Source organism: Stegostoma tigrinum, chromosome 4 (genome assembly GCF_030684315.1).
Source record: "Stegostoma tigrinum isolate sSteTig4 chromosome 4, sSteTig4.hap1, whole genome shotgun sequence".
NCBI classification, from domain to species: domain Eukaryota; kingdom Metazoa; phylum Chordata; class Chondrichthyes; order Orectolobiformes; family Stegostomatidae; genus Stegostoma; species Stegostoma tigrinum.
In genome coordinates this window covers 8,587,887-8,613,018 of record NC_081357.1, presented here as the reverse complement: position 1 = coordinate 8,613,018, position 25,132 = coordinate 8,587,887, and the positions used below count along the sequence as shown (strand labels likewise).

Genomic DNA, 25,132 nt, shown 5'->3' with positions numbered 1-25,132 from the left:
AGGGTAGGGGGCTGCGTGGGGTTCTCTTCAGAGGGCTAATGTGGACTCGATGGGCCAAATGACCTGCTTCCACACTGTAGAGATTCTATGAACAGGCAATTCCAAACAGGGAAAATAAGTCAGGGATATGATTCAAAAGTGGGCTGGAGAGGCTCAGATCAATTAAAAGTCAGACAGTACAGAAGAGGTCCTTTAGCCAGTATTGCCAAAAATATACACAAACTCTCACTTTCCAGCATTAGGCCCATAGCCTTGAATGTGCTGACATTTCAAGTGCTCATCCACATATTTTTTAAAGGGCATGGTAACTTCTCACCTCAATTACAGCCCCAGCCAGTGCATTCCAGAGCCCCACTACCCTCTGGATCAAAGAAACCTATCCTCAAGTACCATCAAAATCCTCCCACTCTTCAACTTCAAATAAACCCTCCTGTTTATCCCATCCTTGACGCTCGGGTTTCGAACAGGAGCTCAAGGAAGCAAGATGGAAACAGAAAATAAATACTTGTGATAAAAGTACATACCCTGGCATTGTCAAGATTGCACATTGATTTAATTGATTGCGTTCGCCACAAGTTTTCCCCATCTGCTGAAGCAAACACGACCCGAGAGTATCGGTCACCTACAGAGCAGGGTAAGAGGCTTAGGAGCTGGAAAACACTTCAATATACATTTCTCAAGAATACAAAATAGGGTCCTGCAGTTTCTTCCATTGCTTACTGAGTAAAGGCTAAAGCAGTTACACAACTGGCCTACTATCTTAGAGGATGGGTGTGAGTAAACGGTAAGATAATGTGATAATTACGTGGAACAGAAATCTACAGTCCTGGAGGATTAATTACAGAGAACATGAAATTAAATTCCTCTGTACCAACTTGAGAGCTTGAAGTAAAGTTTAAAAATCAAGGAACTACTGCATTGTAATAAAACTCAATTGGCTCACCAATATCCTTTAGGGAAGAAAAGCTACCTTCCTTGCTCCATCTGACCAATACTTTAATCCGTTCCACATCAGTGTGAATTATACCATAGAGTCATAGAGATATACAGCACTGAACAGTCCCTTCAGCCCAACTCATCCATGCCAACCAGGTATTCTGTGTACATCTACTCCCATTTGCCAGCATTTGGCCCATAGCACTCTAAACCCTTTCTATTCATATACACATCAGATGCCTCTTAAATGTTGTAACTGTACCAGCCTCCACCAGAACCAATCTATATATTTATAACCAACGTGTTCAGAAACATCACGATGCATGTTTGGGAGCTGGGATTAGAATGCAGAAGCAGGGACAGTCCCACTGCACCAGGCCAGTCCTCAGGTTATAGACAAATGCAACGCAAGCAGGCATTTCATTGTTCTGTTTATTTGTGGGATCCAGTTGCTCCCCCAGCTAAAAACAGCACTGGCATCCACCGTACTTCACTTTTATTTATCCTTACTTTTCTGATCAGTTCCTCTCATAAGAAAGTACTACATTCCATTAAGTTTCTTAACTGTTAGCCCTTTGCTCCATCAGTACCACTTGTCTGCTCAGTACCATCTACTTGTAATTTCACAAAGTTCCCTCTTGCTTCCACCTCCTGAATTACAACTATTACTGGAACATCTTTCGTATTCTCTATTGTGATTTCTTCATGTCATCTGCTATTTCCTTATTATGTACTATTACTTCTTCATTCTCACTCTCTAGAGGACCAATAGTCACTTTACTTAGTCTTTACTGTTTAAAAGCTGGAGTAACTCTCACTATCCATTTTACATCTCTAGCTAACTTTCTCTTGGATTTTCATTTCTTTCTGCCAATTAATCCTTTGGTCTGTCATACTCCGCCACTATATTTTGTCCAATCATCTGACTTGTTACTCACTAATGCACACGTTTTTCCTTACATTTTATGCTTTCCTTAACTATTTTAGTTAAACATAGACAGCAGATGCTCACTTTAGAATATTTATTTATAATAGGAATATACTTATTCTGAGTATTCAGAAATAATGTCTTAACTGTCTACCATTGCTTCTCTATTGATTTAGGACCTTGCATATTAATACACACAATACAAATTAACATCAGATTAAGATAGTGTGCAGTTTGGTGTGCTTGCATGGGCAGGAAGCTGCATATTTTAATCCGCAGGACTCTACACTTCGCAAACAGAAAAATTACATTTCAACATAACAAAATAGGCAATAGCCATTATCTGCTTCATTCCTCAGGGCAATGACCTGACCAAACTGAGCCAACCCGTTTGGTTTAAATTTAAACAAAGTATGGCAGTTAACTGTCAGTCATTATCAGGCATTTTTGATGACAAAGCATCTACCAATCGGAGTCCACTTGCCAATTAATCAGCACTCTCTTTTCATGTAATGTAACACGTTGCTCCCCTTCACATTGGCAATCTTCCAAATGTTCCAACACGTTCAAGATGAAATGTTTTGACAAAATGTGCCTTTTTTCAGCAATACTAAAGTCCTGTATTACCAAATGACGGTTTATTAGTCATACAGTCAGAATCATAGAGTCATACAGCATGGAAACAGACCCTTCGGTCCAACTAGTTCATGCCGACCATGTTCCTGAAATAAACTAGGCGTGCCTCCCTGCATTTGGCCCATATCCCTCCAAACTTGTCCTAATCATGTATTTATCAAAATTTCTTAAGATGTTGTAACTGTACCTGCATCCATCATTTCCTCTGGCAGTTCAGTCCACATAAGAACCACAATCTGTGCAAAAAAAGTTGCCCCTTGTGGCCTTTTAAAATAATTTCCTCTCACCTTAAAAATAAGCCGCCTAGTTTTGAACTCCCCAACCTTAGGGGAAAAAACCTTTGCTATGCACATTAACTATGCTCATCATAATTTTATAAACCTCCAAAAGGTCACCCATGTACCTCCTATGTTCCAGCGAAACATGTCCCAGCCGATACTCAAACATTACAATTCAAACCCTCCACTCCTGGCAACATCCTGATAAATCTTCTCTGAATCCTTTCCAATTTAATAATATCCTTCCTATAGCAGGGCACCCAGAACTGGTTACAGTACACCTGATGAGGCCTCACCAATGTCCTGCACAACCTCAACATGACTGCCCAATGCCTATACTCAAAGGTCTAAGCAATGATGGCAAGCATACTAAACACTTCCTTAACGTCTACCTGTGATGCAAAGTTCAAAGAGGTGTGTACCTGAACCTCCAGGTCTCTCTGTTCTACAACACTACTCAGGGCCCTACCATTAACTGTATAAGTCCTAGCCATGTTTGTATTATCAAAATGCAGTACCTCACATTTATCCAAATTCAACTCCATCTGCCACTCCTCAGCCCAGTTACTCAATTGATCAACATCTCTTTGTAATCTTAGATAACCTTCTTCACTGTCCACTGTACCATCAATTTTGGTGTCTTCCTCAAACTTACTAAGCATGTCTCCTATATTCTCATTTAATCGTTTATATAAACGACAAACAAAAGAGGACCCAGTACCAATCCCTGTCGAACACTGCTAGTCAGAGGTCTCCAGTCTGAAAAATAACCCTCCATCACCACCCTCTGTCTTCTACCATCAAATCAATTTTGTATCCAATTGGCAATCTCCCTCAACCCCACATGATTGAGCTTTACTAATTAGTCTACCATTTGAACATTACTTGGACTCTAGTAAAGCCTTTAATAAACAACGTCTATCATTCTGGCCTCATCAATCTTCTTGGCTACTTCTTCAAAAAACTCAATCAAGTTTGTGAGCTATGACTTCCCTTAGATAAAACCATACTGACTATTCCGAATCCGTCCATGCTTCTCCAAATGCATGTCAATCTCATCTTTCAGAATCACCTCCGACAACTTACCCAACACTGACGTCAGAATCACAGATCAATAGTTCCCAGGCTTCTCCTTACAGCCTTTCTTAAACAATGGCCCAACACTAAACATCCTTCAGTCTGTTGGCACCTTGCCTGAGGTTATAAATCATTGAATATTTCTGCAAGGGGCCCTGCAATTTCTTCCATGACTTCCCACAATGTCCTGGGATACACTTGGTCAGGTCCCAAAGATTTATCCACTTTTATGTTTTCTAAGACCTCCAGCACTTCCTCTTCTGTAATGTGAACAGTTTACAAAACATCAATATTTATTTCCCTGAGTTCCTGAGCCTCTATTTCTTTCTTCACAGTTAAAAACTTATGCAAAATATTCAATTAATATCTCTCCCATCTCCTGAGGCTCAACACAAAGATGACCTCTTTGATCTTTAAAGGACCCTACTCTCTCTCTCTCTCTCCACCCCCCCCCCCCCCCGCACCCCCCCCCCCCCCCCCCCCCCACCCGAGTTGCTCTTTTCTTCTTAATGTACTTGTAGAAATTCTTTGGATTATACTTAATCTTATCTGCCAAGGCTATCTCATATCCCCTCTTTGCCTTCCTGATCTCCCTCTAAAGAATGCCCCTACACTTTTCATACTCTTCAAGAGATTCATTTGATCCCCTTTGTCTATACCTAATAAATGATTCTTTTTTATTCTTGACTAGAACCTCAATACCTTTTTTCATCCATTGTTCCCTGGTCTTACCAGCCTTATCTTTCACTCCAACAGGAACTTAGTGCCTCTAACCTCTTGTAATTACATTTTTGAATGCCTCTCCTTCATCAGTCATCCCTTTTACATGTAAACAGGCTACTCCAATCAACTTTTGAAAGTTCTTGTCTCATACCATTAAAATTTGCCTTACTCCAATTAAGAACTTTAAATTTATGGAAGGTTTATCCTTTTCCATAACTATTTAAATCTAATGGAATCATGGTCACTAGTCCTAAAAAGTGCCCCTACTAACACTTCAGTCACTTGCCCTGCCTTATTTACTAAGTTTTGCTCCTTCTCTAGTAGGAACATTTACATATTGAACACTATCATAAATTTACTTTCCTGCATATATTTTCATTATCTACTCCTTTTGTTTTTTGTTTTAATCTCTGACAGTCACTATGGCAGTGTCATTCTCCATTTCCTGCTGTTTTTATTTCAGTACTTGATCAGCTAGCTGTACTACAGGCCAGAGGAGCTGGGGATAAACAAATACATTCAACTAAAGAAAGGAATCTTCCCTAAGTATTAACCTCCACTTGGCTTTAGGATGTGCCTAGTTGGACAGACCTCATCAGCTGAACAGGAGGATTAGAAGAGATAAGCCAAGTTAGACATAGCTTCCACTTCAGGTGCTCAACTACACATCCAGGCTGCAGGTCCCCATAAGGCACTGCACTGCGCTACTGGAGATCAGAGTTTCAACAAAGGCCAAGTGACTCCATCAAGAATATGGCACTTACTGGGAACATCACAGAAGAAGCTGTCCTTGTGGAAATTCCACTCTGCCTGCCGCTTGTCTCTGTCATAGGGATCATCTGACCATCGGTCGTCTCGATGGCTTGGTGAAAACAGAAAGCAACAATGAAATGTAGAAACTTTGCTGTAAATAAATGAGATGGGCTTAATTTGCTTAACTTTAAAACTGTGTAAGAATGCAAGCCTATTGGGAGGAGGTCAGAGACTACGAATACTTAGATCATGGTAGCCATCATATTGGTTGTTTCAATTTAAAAGAATACATACACGTATACATGCAAAAATTGCTGCTGGTAATACTGACGGATGAATGCAGATTCATTCATAGAATGTTCACCGTGTAAAAGGAGGCCATTCTTACCACCGTAACTCTGCACATCATTTCTATTTAAATAATCCTCCAATTTTTTTTGTGTCACAGTGAACCTGCCTTCGCCACACTTCCACACAGAGCATTCCACGAATTATTCACACTGTGAAAATGGTTTTTCTCACCTTGAATTTGCAACTGTTGCAAAACGCATTGACACAGTGCCCTATGGTTCTCAATCCACTTCAACAAGCTGCGCCCAGGCCCCTCTTGATTTTGAAAACTTCTCCAAAATCCCCTCTTACTCTTCTCCTCTCCAAGAAAAAACTTCTCCAATCTATCTGTCACGTTTAATGATTTATACACTTAACTTACATGCACCAGGTCTCTATGCTCCTGCAAAACCTTTAGAGCAGTTTTACATTGTCTCTCTGTGGTTTTCTCACCAAAGTGCATCACCCTACACATCTCTGCATTGAACCTCACCTGCCACCTCCCCACCCTCTCTACTAACTTATCAATGTGCTTTTGGAGTTCCATACTGTCCTCCTCACAGTGTACAATTCTTCCAAGTTTTGTGTCATCTAAAAACTTTGAAATTGTCCTCTGAACACACAATCTAGATCATTAATACATTAGGAAAAGCAAATATCAACCACTGGGGAGCTCCACAAATGTTCTTCCAGCCTGAAAAATACCAACTGACAGTTACTTTGTCCCCTATCCCTCCGCCAATTTCATATCGATGTTCCTGTGTCACTTTTATTCCACAAGTTAGAACTTTCCTTACATGTCCGTTGGGTGGCACTGTGTCAAGCACTTTCTGGAAGTCCACATTCACCATTCCAATAGCATTGCTCTCACCAACGCACTCTGTTATCTCTTCAAAGGACAGCAGCAAGTCACTTAGAATCTCCATTCACAAAGCCATGCTGACCATTCTGACCTAATCTGCACTTTTTCACAAATTCTATTCCAAATAGAAATCCCCACCACTGACATTAAACAGTCTGGTCTGCAATTGCTGGGCTGATGCTTACAACCTTTTTGAATAAGGGTGTACTGTTCACAATTCTCCAGTCACCTGGCACCGCACTCAAATCCAGGGAAGACTGAAAAAAAACGGGCAGTGCCTCTTCAATATCCATTCTCACTTTCTTCAATATCCTTGGATGCATCTTGACTGACCCTGGTGCCTTATCAAATTTAAATACCAATACTTTTATCCAATACGGCTCCTCCTTTCCAATTTTAAATCATTCTTGTGATTGAGTTTCCTCCTCGGTCACCATGGCTTAGGCAGCGTTTATCTTGTAGGTAAAGACAGATGATGAGTATTTATTTTACACCTCAAGCATGCCTCTTGCCTCTGAATGTAAATCCCCTTTGGTCTCTAATTGACCCATTCCTCCTTTGATCACTCTCCTATAATGATGTACACACAGGAGACTTTGGGATTTCATTTTATGTTAGTTGCCAGTCTTTTTTCAAGATATCTGTTTGCTTTTCACCTTTGCTTTTTCACTTCCTTTCTGAAAATTCTGTCTGTAGTTTGGTTCTTAAAACCTTTCCTTCTTTAACTTCATTTCTATCTCCTTTATCATCCAGGGTGCTCTGGATTTATATGTTCTATCTTTACCTTTTGAGGGAATATCTCTCTGTTTTGCAAAAGCATCTGTTCTCCATTAGTTAGTAGCCACTGGTGGTGGAAGCCCTGATATAAGCTGCCGTTCCCACAAGTAGTGTTTGCTAATATCTCGAATCACAATTTTTAGCTTAGCGCATTATACCCATGTAGAGTGACTATTAATTATAATGGATACAGCATTAAGGGTTCAGAGAGATAAAGTTCCTAAAGGGTACTCAAGGAAATTTTCTACAGTAGTATATTTCCAGTCCAGAGAGAAAAGAGGCACTGTTTTGATATGGGTTTTGGGAACAAGCTGGCCCAAGTGGATCATGTATTAGTAGTTCACTTTTTGGGCAAAGTGATCATTGTACTATAAGGTTTAGGCTGGCAATCATAAAGAACATGGAGTAATTTGGAGTAAGAATAATTAACTCAGGATAATTTAACTTCAATGGGGTGAGAATGGATCTGACCCAGATAAATTGCAATCAAAGGTTGAAAGGTAAAACTATGACTGAGCAATAGGTTACTTTTAAAGAGATAGTTTGGGCAAATTCAAGGTGTATTCCTATACGGGGAAAAGATGGAGCAAGACATTGAGAGTTCCTTGGATAAGAAAAGCTATGTTTGAGATACCTGGTCCGAAGGGTCTGCTTCCATATGACTCTATGACAAAGTGTGCTCATGACAGATGTCAGAAGCTAATACAAATAAGAGCCAGGCAGAATATAGAAGGTTCAGAGAGGAACTGTAGAAAATCCCAATCGATGATCAGGAAAGTGAGGGTATGAGAAGAGAGTGGAGCTGATAAGCAACCAAAGAGGTAATCTATTCAAGAAGGGGGAAGGAGTGGCTCAGGTATTAAATGGATATTTTGCATCTTCCTTTCTCAAGGAAAAAGATCAAAGTGAAACAGAAGGTAGTTCAGACACCTGAAAGGTTTAAAATTACTAAGGAAAATGTATTGGATAAGTTGTCCATCCTTAAACTTGCTAAAGTGCCAGGACTGGATGAGATACATCTAAGCAACTGAGGGAAATGAAAGTGGAAGTTGCACAGGCACTGCTCATAAGTTACTGCCTTCTTTAGTTTCCAGGGTAGTGTGTGAAGAATTACACATGTTATTCCCTTGTGGGGTGATTTATATATAATTTCTTTTAGAGTCTGAATTTTAAACTTGTGGCATATGAGTACTGGTCTTCATTTGTGGAGGAGTTTAAAAATTAAATGGGTCAGTCTTTCCAGAACCATAATTCCTCCATAGTGCCTCCACAAGTGTGTTAATGGAAGTTTGTTTGTACTGCGAATGGCTTCAGAGAGAGAATATCAAACCACTGGTGTTGCAGAATCTAGGAATGAGCAAGTCTGTTTTAAGTTTAGTTCAAAAGTTTTGGGCGGTTGAAAGGAGACCTCACTGAAGTCAGACACAAGAAAGTCTCTCCTATAAAAAGACGTTGCTCATAGCAGTTAAGGAAATAAGTTATCTCGGAGTAACAGTTTCGGCTCGACCCGAAATGTCAGCTTTCCTGCTCCTCTGATGCTGCTTGGCCTGCTGTGTTCATCCAGCTCTACACCTTGTTATATCACATGACTGATGAGGCCAGATTTCATCCTGGGATGTGACTGTCCGGTGGTAATATCAGCTGGGATTAGAACACTTGTTCAAAAAATGGTGTAAAGGTAAGCTCAGCAAAGACATTTATGACAGATGCAGTTATACAGAACAAAACTAACAGTCAATTAATACTCCCAAAGAGTGGTCATATTGTAATCAAAATATTAACTCTGTTCCGTCTCTACAGATACTCCCAAACCTGCTGAATTTTCCAATATTTGTTGCATTTCAAATAAATAGTTATTTGGCATACAGGTTAATTAAAGGAAGACAATGTGAACTTGTTAAAGGCAAGTGATGTTTACTATTTTGCTTGAATTTTTTGATGAGGTAACAGATTTGAATAGAGACAGAATAAGACTGCACATGCTGGAATCCAAGGGAAACAAACAGGAGGCTGGAAGAACACAGCAGACCGAGCAGCAACTGGAGGAAAGGGGCAGTCAACATTTTGGGTATTACCCTTTTTCAGGACCAGATGTGGGGGTAGGGAGAGCTGCAGATAAAGGGTGGGAGGGAGATGGGGTGGAGGCAGAATGGGTGGTGAAAGGTGGACACTCGTGGTAGTACGATCTGGTTGGTCAATGGGAGGGATGAATCCAGTGGGCAGCTGGAAGGGAGGATCAGTAGGTGGAATGGAAGGGAGGAGGTGGAGCTGGAAGGGGAGCCAGGAGATGGGTGGCAAGGTTATTTGAAATTAGAGAACTCAAACGTTGAGTCCTCCAGGCTGTAGCATGCCCAGGCAGAAGGATAAGGATGCTGAGGTTAATGTTATTGATGTGGCATATACAAACTTCCAAAAGGCATTTGCTAATGCGCCACAAAACAGGTTCGAGCCTATCAGAGCCCATGGAATAAAGAGGACAGCAGCAGAATGGTTACAAAATCAGTTGAGGGCTAAGAAGCAAAGAGTTAATGGTTGCTTGTCATACTGGAAGAAGTGTTAGAACCACTGCTCTGCTTGCACTACATTAATGACCGTGGTGTATTGTCAACTGTGAGGTGGAGAGGATAGGTTGTGAAATAGACAGACCAGTGACGGGTGAAATTTAATGATTCATTTTGGTGGAAAGATCACAGAGAGGCAATGTAAAGCAAAAGATACAATTCCAAAGACATATTAGAAGAAGATGGTGTACATGCACATAAGTCATGGAAGGTAGCAGGGTGAGTTAAAGCATAAAGCCTCTTCATGGGGGAATAAAACAGGAAAAAGCAAGAAAGCCATTGTAAAACCATATGAGAGATTGGTTCAACCTCATGGGCACCACACTTTAAAAAGGATGTGAAGGTGTTAGAAAGAGTTGAAGAAAAGAAAAGACTGGCACAAATAGTTCCACGAATGAGAAACTTGAGTTATGTCAGTATATTGGAGAAGACGGGACCATTTCTTTTGAAGCAGGTTGACTGGCAATTTGATAAATGATAATTTGATAACTGTAATATTTTTGAGGTGAAGTTAGATTGAATCTCCAGATAATAAGAATCTAAAGGTTTGGTGCATAGCAGGAGAGTAGAATTGCAGTCTAAATGAAATTAGTCAGGAAATTATCAGTTGGTGGAGCTAGCTCACGAAATTGAATGGCTCCAGGTTCCTTGTTGGTGTGTGTGTATTCAAAATGAATGAACGGTCTGGACAGAGTAAGGTAGGAGAAACCGTTCCTATTGATGGGAGTATTGGGAACCAGAGACACAGGGTTAAGGTAACTGGCTAAGGAAGCAGAGGTAATAGGAACTGCAGATGATGGAGAACCCGAGATAACAAGGTGTAGAGCTAGATGAACACAGCAGGCCAAGCAGCACCCTAGGAGCGGGATAGCTGATGTTTTGGGCCTAGACCCTTCATCAGAAATGGGGGAGGGGAAGGGGGTTCTGAAATAAATAGGGACAGAGGGGGAGGTGGATCGAAGATGGATAGATGAGAAGATAGGTGGAGAGGAGACAGGCAAGTTAAAGAGGTGGGGATGGAGCCAGTAAAGGTGAGTGCAGATGTGCAGGTGAACATCAGCCAAACCTGAATGCCCTGCTCGACCCATTGCTCTGCCTGCTCCTGCCCCACCGAACTTATCTCCACCTATCTGGACTCCATTTTCAACCCTTGGTCCAGGAACTCCCTACTTATGTCCATGACACCACCCATGCCCTCCGCCTCCTCCAGAACATCTGATTCGCAGTGGTCGAGACGCCCTCGACCATGTCTGCCGCATTTCCCACAATTCATCTCTCACACCCCGTCCCCATCTCACAACCAAAAAAGAATCCCCCTCATCCTCACGTACCACCCCACCAACCTCTGGATCCAATACATCATCCTCCGACACTTCCGCCGTCTACAATCCGACCCTACCACCAAAGACAATTTTCCATCCCCGCCCTTGTCTGCTTTCCGGAAGGACCTCTCTCTCAGTGACTCCCTTGTCTGCTCCACACTTCCATTCCGCCCCACCATATCCGGCACTTTTCCCTGCAACTGCAGGAAGTGCTACACTTGCACCCACACCGCCCCCCTCATCCCCATCCCAAGCCCCAAGAAGACTTTCCACATCAAACAGATGTTCACCTGCACATCTGCCAATGTGGTATACTGCATCCACTGTACCTGTTGTGGCTTCCTCTCCATCGGGGAAACCAAGCTGAGGCTTGGGGACCGCTTTGCAGAACACCTACGCTCGGTTCGCAATAAACAATTGCACTTCCCAGTGGCGAATCATTTCAACTCCCCCTCCCATCCCTCAGACGACATGTCCATCCTGGGCCTCCTGCAGTGCCACAATGATGCCACCCAAAGGTTCCAGGAACAGCAACTCATATTCCACTTGGGAACCCTGCAGCCCAATGGTATCAACGTGGACTTCACCAGCTTCAAAATCTCCCCTCCCCCACTGCATCCCAAAATCAGCCCAGCTCATTCCCGCCTCCCCACTGCATCCCAAAACCAGCCCAGCTCGTCCCCGGCTCCCTAACCTGTTCTTCCTCTCACCTATCACCTCCTCCCACCTCAAGTTACACCCCCATTTCCTGCCTACTAACCTCATCCCACCTCCTTGACCTGTCTGTCCTCCCCGGACTGACCTATCTCCTCCGAACCTCCCCACCCATACTCTCCTCTCCTGGCTCCACCCCCGCCTTTTTGACCTGTCTGTCTCCTTTCCACCTATCTTCTCCTCTATCCAGCTTCGATCTGCCTCCACCTCTCTCCCTATTTATTTCAGAACCCCCTTCCCCTCCCCCTTTTCTGATGAAGGGTCTAGGCCCAAAGCGTCAGCTTTCCTGCTCCTAAGATGCTGCTTGGCATGCTGTGTTCATCCAGCTCTACACCTGGCTAAGGAAGCAGTGGTGACACATAAGGAAACTAATGACCTTTGAACTAGTTAGGATCTGGAATACAATGCCTGGGAGTGTGTCAGAGGTTCAAGTGAGACAGTCAAAAGGAAATTGGTACGTCATCTGTAAGGGAAGGAAGTGCTAGGCAACAGGAAGGAGTCACTAGTGAATTGTATATTCTAATTGCCAGCATAGATATGACAAACTGAATGGATCATTCTGTACTGTAACCATTCTGGAATTCTGTGATTAAAGAATTCAAAAGCTTCATGACCAATTAGCTATTTTCCCAATAGATGTAAAGTCTCCCTCCATAAATGTCTAGCTTTGCAGATCTTCCCCCATGATTACGTGGTGTATTATTTTTCCCAAACTCAAACACTCTGCTCAGTTTTAATAAAAATAGATCCCATTGCTTTGTGCGAACTCACAGATTTTTACACAATCGTTTTTCAGCAGTATGCCACTTACCTTTTGGCTTGTTCCTCTGCGTATTTGAAAGGATAATTTGCAAGTGTGGCTTGATATCCTGTGTTTTTCACCATGTTGTTCCAGGTGACCAATCTCTGGCCAATCGCTGTTCCTCTTGGCTCAAAGCCCTGCAAACATTTGAAAACAGTACATTAGCCATTTTATTATTCATTCGTTTGCTTCATCTTTCCCCCGAAAAATGTCCAAGCCCATGTGCCACTGTGACACACCAAACTGAGTGTTCTTATCCACTCCTTCCCTCAGGATGTGCCAATGCTCCTGCTGCCCCCCGTTTTCTCACTCCAGGTACCACTTGATGAAGGAGTTACATGGGATTCAAACTATTGTTGGGGAAGGATTGGTGCTGACATGGACCAATGGGAGCTGTTGTAATCTGTGTGCAAATCTACATGAAGAATAAGTGTGGAATGGACAGACAGCATGACCTTCAAACCCAATGAAGTTCATGCCATTCATACAAAAAGGGCTGTTCTGATTATGTCAATTTCCCTCCCCTTTTATAGCACATCCAGTGGTCTTCAACCAATTGTAGAACATCTTATGCAGTCATACTGCACAGAAACTGATCCTTCAGTCCAACCCATCCATGTTGACCAGATATCCTAAATTAATTCAGTTCCATTTGCCATTTGGCCCATATCCCTCTAAACCCTTCCTATTCATGTACCTATCCAGATGCCACCAAGTCCTCTGGCAGCTCATGCCACACACGCACCGCCTTCTGCGTGAAAAGTTCCCTCTTTGGTCCCTTTTAAATTTTTCCTCTCTCACCTTATACTCAGGCCGTCTAGTTTTGGATTCTCCTAGCCTGGGGGAAATACCTTGAGTATTTACCCTATCCATGCCATTCATGACTTTATAAACTTCTATTAGGTTACCCCTCAGCATCAGACACCCTAGGGAAAATAGCCCCAGCCTATTCAGCCTCTCCCTCTAGATGCCTGAGATCAGCCACCTGGACAGAAACCCTGGGAATGAAACTGGGAAGGTGCTAGCTTAGGACATAGCAAGAACTGCAGATGCTGGGGTCAGACACAGTACAGTATGGAGCCAGAGGAACACTGCAGGTCAGGCAGCATCAGAGGAGCAGGGAAGTCCTGATGAAGGTGGTGAACCTGAAACATCGACTTTCCTGCTCCGCTGATGCTGCCTGGCCTGCTGTTTTCCTCCAGCTCCACGCTGTGTTAGCTCTTCCAGTTGTAATCTTCCCAGCCTTCTCTAGGTGGCAATATCAAACAACAAACGATCCAAACATTCTCCTGAATTGTCTGCCGCATTAAAGGAAACTAATCTCAGTCCTCATCAAGCTCTTGTCATTATGTGATATACTTTCAAATTGCTCATTTTAATCAGCTGAGAATAGAACAATCCAATTAAATCATACAAACATCACAAGGCTGCTCATGTACTTAGTTTGCAATCATGGTCAGTTCACAGCTCTCCAAAATTATAGAATCGTACAATATAGGAGGCCATTCGCTCCTTCATGGCCAAGCTGGTTTTCTGAATTCTATCCGATCAGTCCCATTCTCTGGATCTTTCCCCATAGCCAGAAAAATCTTCCTCTGCAAGTGTTTATACAATACCTTTTTGAATCTTATGAAACCTGTTTCAGGCAGAAGATTCACATTATAACAATGCATTGCTTACATGATAGTTTCCGATTCTTTAGCTAATTATTGTAAACCAGGGGACCGGTCCATCAGCTCTGCTAAAAACTCTCCATATCTGTTTAAACAATTCGCATGTTGAGGTCTGATTGAATGCAGCAAGATGCGCTGCTTGTGAATAAAAGCAGGGTCCCAGTTATGCCCAGCTCCTTCCACAAAAGCTAATAGGAAGGATTGTCTGCTAAACTCATGATTTGCAGTTTTAAAGGTGCTCATGTCACTACAAGAGCCCCTCAAATTAAAATAAAGTACTCCGGATGCTGGAGATGTGTAATGAAAATAAAATGCTGGAGAAACTCATCAGGCTTGGTAGCATCTATGGAGAGAAACAGAATTTCAAAACTGAAAGCCATGTCAGTCTAGAAATGTTAACCCTGTTTCTCTCACCACAAAGGCTGCCAGAGCTGCTGAGTTTCTCGAGCTCTTTCTGCTTTCATTTCTGCAAGGGGTTCCTGTTTTGTAGTGGATTCTGTCGCGGAGTATTGAGTGACCTCCATTTAACATCACTCCCACAAGGTTGACAGTAGTAGCTTTGAATAAACATCGTCCCAAAGAGAAACTGTGAAGTTCCATCAATGATCTGAACAAGCAGCGTTGCTGACAGCAACTGGATTAACAGAATACAATCCTCAGTGTTTATTCAGCTGCCACTAGCCCTTGCTAAATACATCAAGGCAGCACAATCTAGCTACTGGAACTGGAGATAGAGTTTTAATTGCTCTGGGTTGAACATTGAACGGTAGGTCGTTCAACTCACATCTAGCAGTGATTGTGATTTGATCTTGACTGAATAAAATTGTGTCTGTTCCTCTCAGCTCATCTCATTATTTACTTTATTGTTGGCTCAGTGTTGTGAATTCTACCTAAATTCTCAAGCTCGATCTCTGATATGTGTTGAGTTAGCTGGTCTCCACAGAGTGGTCAACAAACATGGACTGCCTGGGAGTGGGGTTATAGGCAAAAACACAATCCCATATGCACGCTGAACTCAGTAATGTGTCAACACATTCTCAGGGACAGAGATACTTTCACGGGGGAGAGCTGTGACTGGGCCAGACTGTGACTTGTTTAAGATGGGCACATGTTGTGAAGGGCAGCTGGATGGATGGTGAGCAGGGAGTGAGGAGGTCAAAGGGGAAGCCTCATTGACCAGTCAAAGTCTCCATTCCTACTATGGCACAGTAAATATAAGTAAACATGTGCCATTTATGAGTAATCAATTCAGCTGGAAAAAGTGGGTGCGCCGTGGAATTGTTTGTCTCATTGCAGTGTTGACACTGAAGAAGTCAGGAACAATTGATTCTACAGATTGAGATATTTTCAAGAGTCAGAACCAGTTTGCTTTCAAATCTGTCGAATCATTTACAACAGTTGGACTCTCATCAAAGAAGCAGTAACACAAAAGACAAGCCATTGAGTTCTGGCCACAAATCTTTACAGAATGGAGACGCCGCCATGAAAGGGAAGTAGGTTGCAGTGGTCTGCAGAATTCACTGCTGTTTCAGTCATTACAGAAAGACAGGAAAATTACTCACCAGCAGTGGGTCTGAGAAGTCAGGCAGGTCTGGTACCAGGATTCCAACCAGTGCACAGATCACAATGAGCACTGTGCATATCCCTAGGACCACCACTGGCCAGTCAGCTATCAGAGCTGCATAACTGGAAACAGAAACTGCATCGTTACATCAGATACAGGATACAACAGGCAATTTGCTCATTTAAACTAAAAACAAGCAGATATCTAATCTGGATCCTAGACCTTCAAGACTATTTTGCACAATGAGGGACCCCACACATATCTTTTTTGAAAAGCACCATCAGCTGGAGTTTGAAGTACTAGTTTCAAAACTTTAGTTCTTCAATACCTGATGGAGCAGTCATTTTCTCCACGTGAACTTAAACAATAAAGTTAGCAAATGTCTTTCAAGAGGAGTAGATCAAAGGTAGGGTAAATCTAATACTTTAAGAGCCTTCTTTTAGTACTTTTCACAGCACAACAGGAAGGCAATTTTTAAAACTTTTTTAACCTTCTTTTTCAAAATCTCTGTGGCCCCATTCCCCTTTAAACTCGCCACAATCAGAATCAAGAGCAGAATGGTGGGGATAGTTGGAGATAATTGCTGTATAATTGCTGTGTGGGAGGCAAGAGAAGAGCTTGCAGGGGCTCTGACACTAACCTACAGAGAAGGTTAGGTGGGAATTTGATTGAGAGGCACAGACAGGACAGCTGGGCAGAAACACTTGCCCTTAACAGAGGGGACAATAACCAGGAGGAACCATTTTAAGGTGAGGAGGAAGATTAGAGGGAATTTTGAGGAAGTAGTTTTCTCACTCAGAGGGCTGTGGATATCTGGAACTCCCTGCCTGAAAGGGTGGCAGATGTAAGAACCTTCAAGATGTTTAAGTAGTAGTTAGGAAGACATACGAAATGTCACAGCATTAAAGGCAATAAATCAAGTGCTGCAAAATGGGATTAGAAGAGATGGCTATTTGATGACTGGCACAGATATGGTGGATCGAAGAGCTTCTTTCAATGCTGTAAAACCTCAATAACTCATTCATTCTAATGAGATCACCTCTCATTTTTCTAACTACCAATCGCCTCTCATTTTTTGAACTACCAATGAGTATAGGCCCAATTTGTCAAACTTTTCCTCAATTAAGGCAATCCTTAATCCCAAGTATCAGACTGGCATACCTTGTCTGAATTGCTCCCAATCAAACATATCCTTCCTTAAGTAAAGACCAAAGCTATACATAATACTCCAGATGTTGCAACACCAATGCCCCAGATAGCTGTAGCAAAATTTCCCTACTTTTATATAAGTTGAAGCAAAATATTGAAGAAGGTAGAAATTTAAAATAACAACAGGATGTGCAGAAAATAGTCTTCCCATTCTAAATTGTTATTGGAATCAAAATGCAAACACTGTTTTTCTCCTCACAGACGCTGCCATAACTTGCTGGCTAATCCCAACATTTTCTGTTTTACTCCCAACTTTTATATTCTACCTTCCTTGCAATAAGGCCTAAGGCCCAGATTTTCAGAGTAGGAATGATTCCTGATCCATTAAGGAATGGTAGGCAGGACCAGATCCCAGGACTCTGATATCCATTCCTGATTTTCGCTGGTCCACGATAAGGGTGCCAGTGGGGATTCCACACCCTTGCTTCATTGGAGGGCTAGACTTTTCCTACACCCTGCAACCTTTGTGCAGTCAGGCCAGACATTCCATGACTCAGGAGAGTCACAGTCTGGATTTTAAATGGTACAAAACCATGCCAGTTTTATGCCAATTCAGCATTCTGTCACTCCCACGGACCCTCATACTCTCCGTGCCAACTCTTTCCTCACAACCAATCTTCAATGGCCCTTCACAGTCCACATCAAGTCAATGTCAATTTGTGCCCCTTGCACATCTATTCATCCAGTAAACATATGATCAATGAGCTATATAATAGAAATGGCAAGTATGGAACTGGTGTGAGATAAAAAATATTCTGAAACCTCCTCTTAAAAACAAACTGCTGTTCCCATAATCATGTCAATAGGACAGAAAATGAAAGTAGGGACAACAGAGTCTTAACAACAGAGTCTTGAAAGACTTCAGACCTCTTAGTCTTGCCCTCGCATGCAGGTGCAGCTGGCCGTCAAAAAGGCAAACAGTAATGAGATGATTCAAGTACAGGAGAAGGGATATCTGGCTCCGAGCCAGAGTCTCAGTGAGACCGCATCTGGAGTATGGTGCTGGCACTTTGGTCGGAGGGAGGATACTCTGGCTATGGAGGGAGGTTTACCAGACTGATTGCTGGGATAGCAGGACTGACATATAAGAAGAGATTGGATAGATTAGGACTATATCCACTGGAGGTTCAAAGAATGAAGGGAATCTCATTGAAACCTATAAAATTCTAAGGGGACTTGATAGGTAAATGCTGGAGTGATATTGCACCAACTCTGGAGCACAATTTCTTCAGTGGTGAACCTATGGAATTCTTGGCCACAAAAGGTTGACGCCAAAACATTGAACGTTTTGAAAAAGTTAGATACAGTTCTTCAGGCTAAAGGGATCAAAGGGTATGGACAGTGTAGTGGGTGCAACAAGGTCAGCCAGTAGACCTTAGAGAATATGAGTCCCTTGATTAGGGCTGTTAACCTGGTCCAATCAGAGAATCGTGACTGTCAGTGTCAGAGATACTGACATTCTGGTGCCTGACTCTAACTGAGACACTACTATGGTCGAGGTTTGTGTGAAAGTAAGTGGAGAGGGATAGAGGGGACTGAGCTGGATGATCAGCCATGATGAAACTGAGATGTGCAGCAGTCTTGAAAGGCTATCTTGTCTACTCCTGCTCCTATCTTCTATTGTTATATTGACATAGACACCATCAAAAGCATTCAACAGGATGAACAATTGTTATAAATGCTCAAAGATGACAATCAAATAGTATCAATAATTCACTTTAATTGTCAAAGCAGAGCGGCATGCTGAGCGAATGCTTTTATTGATCTTCTGAATTGGATAACAATGGAGGGCGGTAGAACAGGATGACTGGTCAACTGTGTCAAAGGTCAAAAAGGACAAGGAGAGAAAGTTTACCTTTGTCACAGTCCCATAGTATATCACTTTTGATTTTGGGTGCTGTGGCAGGGAATATAAAACCTAACTGGGAGGGTTTCAAACAGGCATGCAAACATTCAGTATGTCTCCTGGTCCCATTGGTGGCAACACCCCCACCTCACTGAGATCGTACTTCCCCATCCCCAGCCTCTCAAACCTGACATCTCAGGCCCTCCTTGCTGGAGTTTGCCAATCTAATCCCACAGATATCCCCACTTACTGTATGGTCCAGTTTCAGCATTGCTCTTCCCTGGGGACGGCCTACAGTCCTACCAGTTCTGACACTCCTCCTGATTGGTGGTACTGGGACCCTAGAACTGCTTATTGGTCAGCACCTTTCCGAGACAGGAATTTCTGTCTCACCTCCAGCCTATAAACAGTCCACCTGACCATTAAATAACAGCGGTGCAAATTGTTTTCCCCTGGATAGGCACCCCATTGACTTCTTATGCTGGGTATGAGGATTACGTGCCCTGTAAAATCCAGCCCAGAAGTCCTGCTTTCCAAAAAGGATAGTCATAGAGAAATAAGAGGTAAGTTACAACAAAAAGGCAAAACATCCAAACATACCAAAGAAAATCCTTCCTCCTGACTCCACACTCACAGTGTTGAAATGTAGATTAATTTATTTGTTGTCAGAACTGGACACTCTCCAACAGGCTCTCCCTTTTCCCAAACTCGACATATTCTAAAACCCCAAGTTTAATCGTAATTTCTTCCTCAGCTAGGTTCCAGTGCTGCTACAGAACTTTGCTTTTAAACCAGATTTCTCACTTAAAATTGAGGCACCCTGTGTGGATGGATCTTGCTCAGCTGTAGAACAGACTTTCAACATTTATGACCACTCGCTCCAAGTTTCCATGAAAGATGTTAGCGATGGAACCACAGTGTGTATCAGGCTATTATTAGGTTAGGCATAAGCTTGGCAAAGGTACAACTATTAGCTCTGAATCCTGCCTAGGATGGAATTTCCTTTGGACAGCATTTGGCTCTGCTTGGTATCAGTGGAATCCACCCAAGGAAGAAAGGTTGACAGTCCTATTTTTAGCATGCTTTTTCATGACTTGAACTTCCTATGACATGCTTGCAAACCATACAAGCACAGACCACCGACTATGCTCTTGGTGAATGTCACACAGAGAAATAAAGGGCATTTTGAATGAGACAGTCACATACTGAATCAACCGTAGTGTTTAAAAAGGAAGTCAATATGTGGTGAGGGTATTGAGCAATATGAAGGAGGCAGAAAAGTGGGATGCAAAAATATTGGAGGAGTCAGGCTCAACTGATATTGTTTATCCGGGTAGCTAAGTTGGTTTAGGTGGTGAATAGCTGAGCTTATAATGAGCATACAGACTCAATTGCTGTCTATGTTGAATTAACCAATTTTGCAAAAGGGTGGTTTAGGAGTGAGGGTTAAGGCACCCACTGTGGTTATTATTGAACAGAAAATAATATGTGCAATGCTGGTGTTGCTGGCAGGGTCAACATTTATGACCATCACTGACTGTCCTCACGGTGTCATGCTGAGTTGCGTTCTTAAATAGAACTGTGGGACTTGCTAAGATATTTTAGAGAGCTGTGCTGTGGGTCTGGAATCACATATACAGTGTGGGAAAGATAACAAAGTGTGGAGCTGGATGAACACAGCAGGCCAAGCAGCATCTCAGGAGCACAAAAAGCTGACGTTACGAGCCTAGACACTTCATCAGAGAGGGGGATGGGGAGAGGGAACTGGAATAAATAGGGAGGGGGAGGCGGACCGAAAATGGAGAGAAAATAGGATAGGTAGAGAGGAGAGTATAGGTGGGGAGGTAGGGAGGGGATAGGTCAGTCCAGGGAAGATGGACAGGTCAAGGAGGCAGGATGAGGTGGTAGGTAGGAAATGAAGGTGCGGCTTGAGGTGGGAGGAAGGGATGGATGAGAGGAAGAACAGGTTAGGGAGGCGGGGACGAGCTGGGCTGGTTTTGGGATGCAGTGGGGGGAGGGGAAGAGCTGGTCTGGTTGTGGGAAAGACTATCAAACAGTCCTAAAGAACATTAGGTACGTGCAATACTCTGGTAGTCTCAAGGTGCCCCATTCTTGATGAACTTTTTGTTCTGGATTTATTTAATTAACTGAATTTAAATCCCCCTGGCAAGCGCAGAACTCACACTCCTGAGGTATTAATACAGTAGTATACCATTTTGTTTCCATATCCCCTGCCTTGCAGTTAGATGTGCGTGTCAAGATAAAGGCAGGTGGAATAAAGGACAGTAAGATAAAAATGCACTGTCTTCATGCTTTTATGTGCACATTTTTTTGAATATGCAGCATTAATATGCTGTTCCTGGCCTTCAATACCTCCAAATCTATATACACAATATTGGATTTAAAAGTGGGGATAGGGTGGCATAATCATAACCTGCCTTCTCTGGATACCTTTCATATTCTTTGTAGATATAGAACTGGAGCACATTTCTTGGATCTAGGTGACACCCAAAATCCCAACATTATACTATTATGCCAAAAATTCCAAAATACAAAATACTGAAGATGCTGGAAATCTAAAATAACAACCAAAAATGCTGAAAATAATCAGCGGGTCAGGCAGCTTCTGGGGTGAGAAATAAAAGTTAACATCTCAGGTTGAATCCCAATTTCAATATTGCAGTTCTGCTAAAAAGCCACTGGCTGTAAAATTTAATGAGTATTTCTCTCCAAAGATGCTGTCTGACACACTGAGTACTTTCACACATTTTGGTTTTGCTCACAGTGAACGATGCAGCTTAATGTGACGATTTCTGTTGCCAGCCCAGATCAGCCGATCAGATTCACAGAGTACCAAGCAGTGCTCTGCACACTTGGCAGCGAGTGTCAGAGTCCAGCTGCCTCAGAAACATCTTGCACACAGGCAGCATCGCCAGTTCCTTAAGCCACTCACCTTCGTGGAAATCGGAAAAGCCTTGGAGGTCTGAAAGGAAAATACAGAAATAGGTAAAGTTTAACTCTCAAATTAAAATAGTGTTCCTTACTTTAAATTTAAAACAAACTTCACACTTGGCCTTTGCCCACAGATAACTCCAGGTCTCTGAAAGCTGGCGTTAAGAAATAGCTGACAGTAAGCACTTGGGAACTCTCTTCCAAATCTTTCTTTCTCCCTGTGGAAAGTACTTAGATTCCTGTGGCATCTTCCCTTCTGTAAGAGCAGAATCAGACACTTTGTTCTAGGTCAGACCAGGTAAGAGCAACAGGCTTTTTTTCCCCCTCTTAAACATCATAATGAACCAGATGGCTTTTAGCGACAATTGATAGTAGTTTCACGCCACTTTTACTGAGGCTAGCTTTATATTGCAGATTTATTTTCCAATCCGCTGATTGGCAGCACATCCACCACAGACACTCAGCAGCAACAATGTGTACTATCAGCAAGATGCATTGCAGAATTCTCTGAGGCTCCTTAGACAGCACCTTCTGAACCCACAATCACAATTGTCTAAAATTTCAAGGGTAACAGGTGCATGGAAACACCATTACCTGCAAGCTCCCCCTCCAGGAGGTTCACCGTCCTGACAAGAAATATGTTGCTATTACTTTGCCGTCGCTTGGTCAAAATCCTGGAACTCCCTCCCAAACAGCATTTACCTACAACAAATGCACTGCAGGACTGCAAGGCCATAAGATCTAGGAGTAGAAATAGGGCTTTTGGGCTATCGTGTCAGTTCCCCACTCAGTTAAGATCATGGCTGATCTGATGACCTTTAAATCCATTTTCTTGTTTAATAAACCTTAATTCAAACAAAGAGACAAAAAGAAGGCAACAACAGGTAAGTTATCTGTCATTGGGAAAATGTTAGGATCAATAATAACGGAAGTATTGGCACAGTGTTTTGAAATATATAATAAAATCAAGCAGAGTCATTCTGCCTTCATGAAGAGGAAATCATACCTGACAAATTTATTACTGATTAAAATCTGTTCATCTCAGGTTTGACTATACTGAATGACCCACCCTCCACAGCCCCCTGCTGTGAAGAATTCCACAGATTCACTCCCCTCGGATTCATGAGCACAGGCTCTGAGATTCCTCTGGGCTGCAGCCTTCTGCAGTCTTTCCCTGTTAAAAAAAATTCAGTTCTTCTTTCATCCTGCCAAACTGCAGAAACTCACATTTCCATTGTTACATTTCAGCTGCCAGGTATTTGACATTCACTAAGTTGTCTCAGTCCCTCCATAGGTGTTTTGTGTCATCCCCACCACTTGCTTTCCCACATACTTTTTGTTTCATTGCAAACTTGCATTTGGTATATTCACTTCATCATTAAAGTCATTCATATATATTCTAAAAAATTGTGAGCCCAGCACCGATCCCTGAAGCACCCCGTAAGTTACAGGTTACCATCTGGAAAATGACCCCCTTATTTCAATTCTCTTTCTTAGCCAATCTGCTGTGCAAAATATGCAATACCTGACACCAATGGCTCTTGTTAAGTAGTTTTATATGTGGTACCCACAGTGATTGTAATGAGGTCAGCCAAGAGGACCTCATAGAGTATGAATTCCCTGTTAACCTGGTCCAATCGGGGAGCCCTGGCTGACATATATAAACAGGAAGGTCAGGGGTTCTGTTCACTCTGAGAGCTGGCTCTGAGGAAGCTGGATCAGTGTCAAGGACTCTTCAGGTGTAAGTAAAGGGTGACTTGGTGATAGGATGCCTGTGTCTATGGAATTATTTCAGTACCTTCTCAAACATCTTTTGGAAATCAAATATATTACATCTACTGATTTCCCCTTTATCTATCCTGTTTAGTACTTCCTCAAGGAAATGTAACATATTTGTCAGGCACGATTTCCCCTTCATGAAAACATATTGACTCTGCTTGACCTTTTTATGCATTTCTAAATGTGCTGCTAATACTTTCTTTATAATTGATCCAAACAGTTTCCTAATGACCAATAATAAGCTGACTAGTCTCTAGTTACTTGTTGTTTTGTCTCTCTCCTTGTTTGAATAAAAATTGGCAGCTCAAGAAGATAGCTCATCACTACCTTCGCAAGGGAAACTAGCAAAGAACAGTAAATCCTGACCCAGCCAGTGGTGACAATGCCCCATGAAAGAATTTTTTTAAATTGTGAATTGAGATTCCATTATCTGCTGTGGTAGGATTTGAAGCAGTGTCCAAGGTCATTGGTCTACACCTCTGGAGTATTGGTCAACCATATTGATTGTGGATACTGCATAACTTGCAAAGCAGATATGTTCCTCAACACTAAGGTTCCACTGTGGCACCATAAATTATTGCAATAATGTGCATTTATATAGCGCATTTAACTTAGTGCAATGTTCCAAGGCACCTTTCTTCCCCCATGGAAGTTATGATCAGATGAAAGTTGACACCTGTTATGAAGTGGAGGTTGGCTCCCCTCTGAAAACTGAAACCACCAAAACACCCAAAGAGGAGCACCTCACCCAATAATCTGTAAAAGGCGTGTGAAAAGTGGTGTTACCTGTCTTTCAGAAACTTCTAGTGGTTTATTAAAATAAATCCCTAACACTCACTTTATAATCAACAAGTAACAATCTTATTTATCTAACTCTAGCAGTGAACAAATAAATTAAACTATTAACAAACTGAATAAATCCTTCCTAACTATTGACTATTCCCAACTAAAACAAAATTCTAATGCTGTTCCAATAAATACATGTCCCACTTACATAAAATAAGTAGAATTTAGTCTCTCATCATTATAGCCAGATTACGTATCTTCTGGAATGCTCTGTGCCTTTTCTATTAGTTCTTCATTAGGAATATTCATTAGTTGTGCCATGGGTACTTTTGTTCTTTTGATGGTGCCTTCTCTATGACTTAGAGGAGTCTGTGAGAGCCACTGGTTCTCTCTTGACAGCTGAGAGCTGTTAACGGTGCCATGTGGCAGTTGGCTCTCCTGTCTTTGCCCAACTGTCCCTTCTTTTATACCCTTGATAATGTATCAATTTATTACAACAGGATTGGATCTTATGTTGTCAAAACCATCAGATTTAAATTTAACTTTTTTTGGTATCAAAGTATTAGCTTCAAACTGATTGGCTAAATTCAAAACTTGTTGTCTTGGTAAAAACTGCTGCTTGGC

The 25,132-nt window shown here is 42.2% G+C and overlaps 1 protein-coding gene across 15 annotated transcripts in view; it reads right to left on the bottom strand.

The window, feature by feature from the left end:
- disp1 (dispatched homolog 1 (Drosophila)) overlaps positions 1-25,132 on the bottom strand; it is a 306,264-nt gene that overhangs the window by 6,968 nt on the left and 274,164 nt on the right. For all 15 annotated transcript variants that reach the window (XM_059645135.1, XM_059645138.1, XM_059645139.1 and 12 more), the window contains 5 exons: positions 21,945-21,974; positions 15,935-16,058; positions 12,709-12,836; positions 5,343-5,440; positions 525-622 (listed from right to left, as the gene is read on the bottom strand). In XM_059645135.1, coding sequence (XP_059501118.1) covers positions 525-622; positions 5,343-5,440; positions 12,709-12,836; positions 15,935-16,058; positions 21,945-21,974 — 478 coding nt within the window. The remainder of the gene's footprint in view (positions 1-524; positions 623-5,342; positions 5,441-12,708; positions 12,837-15,934; positions 16,059-21,944; positions 21,975-25,132) is intronic.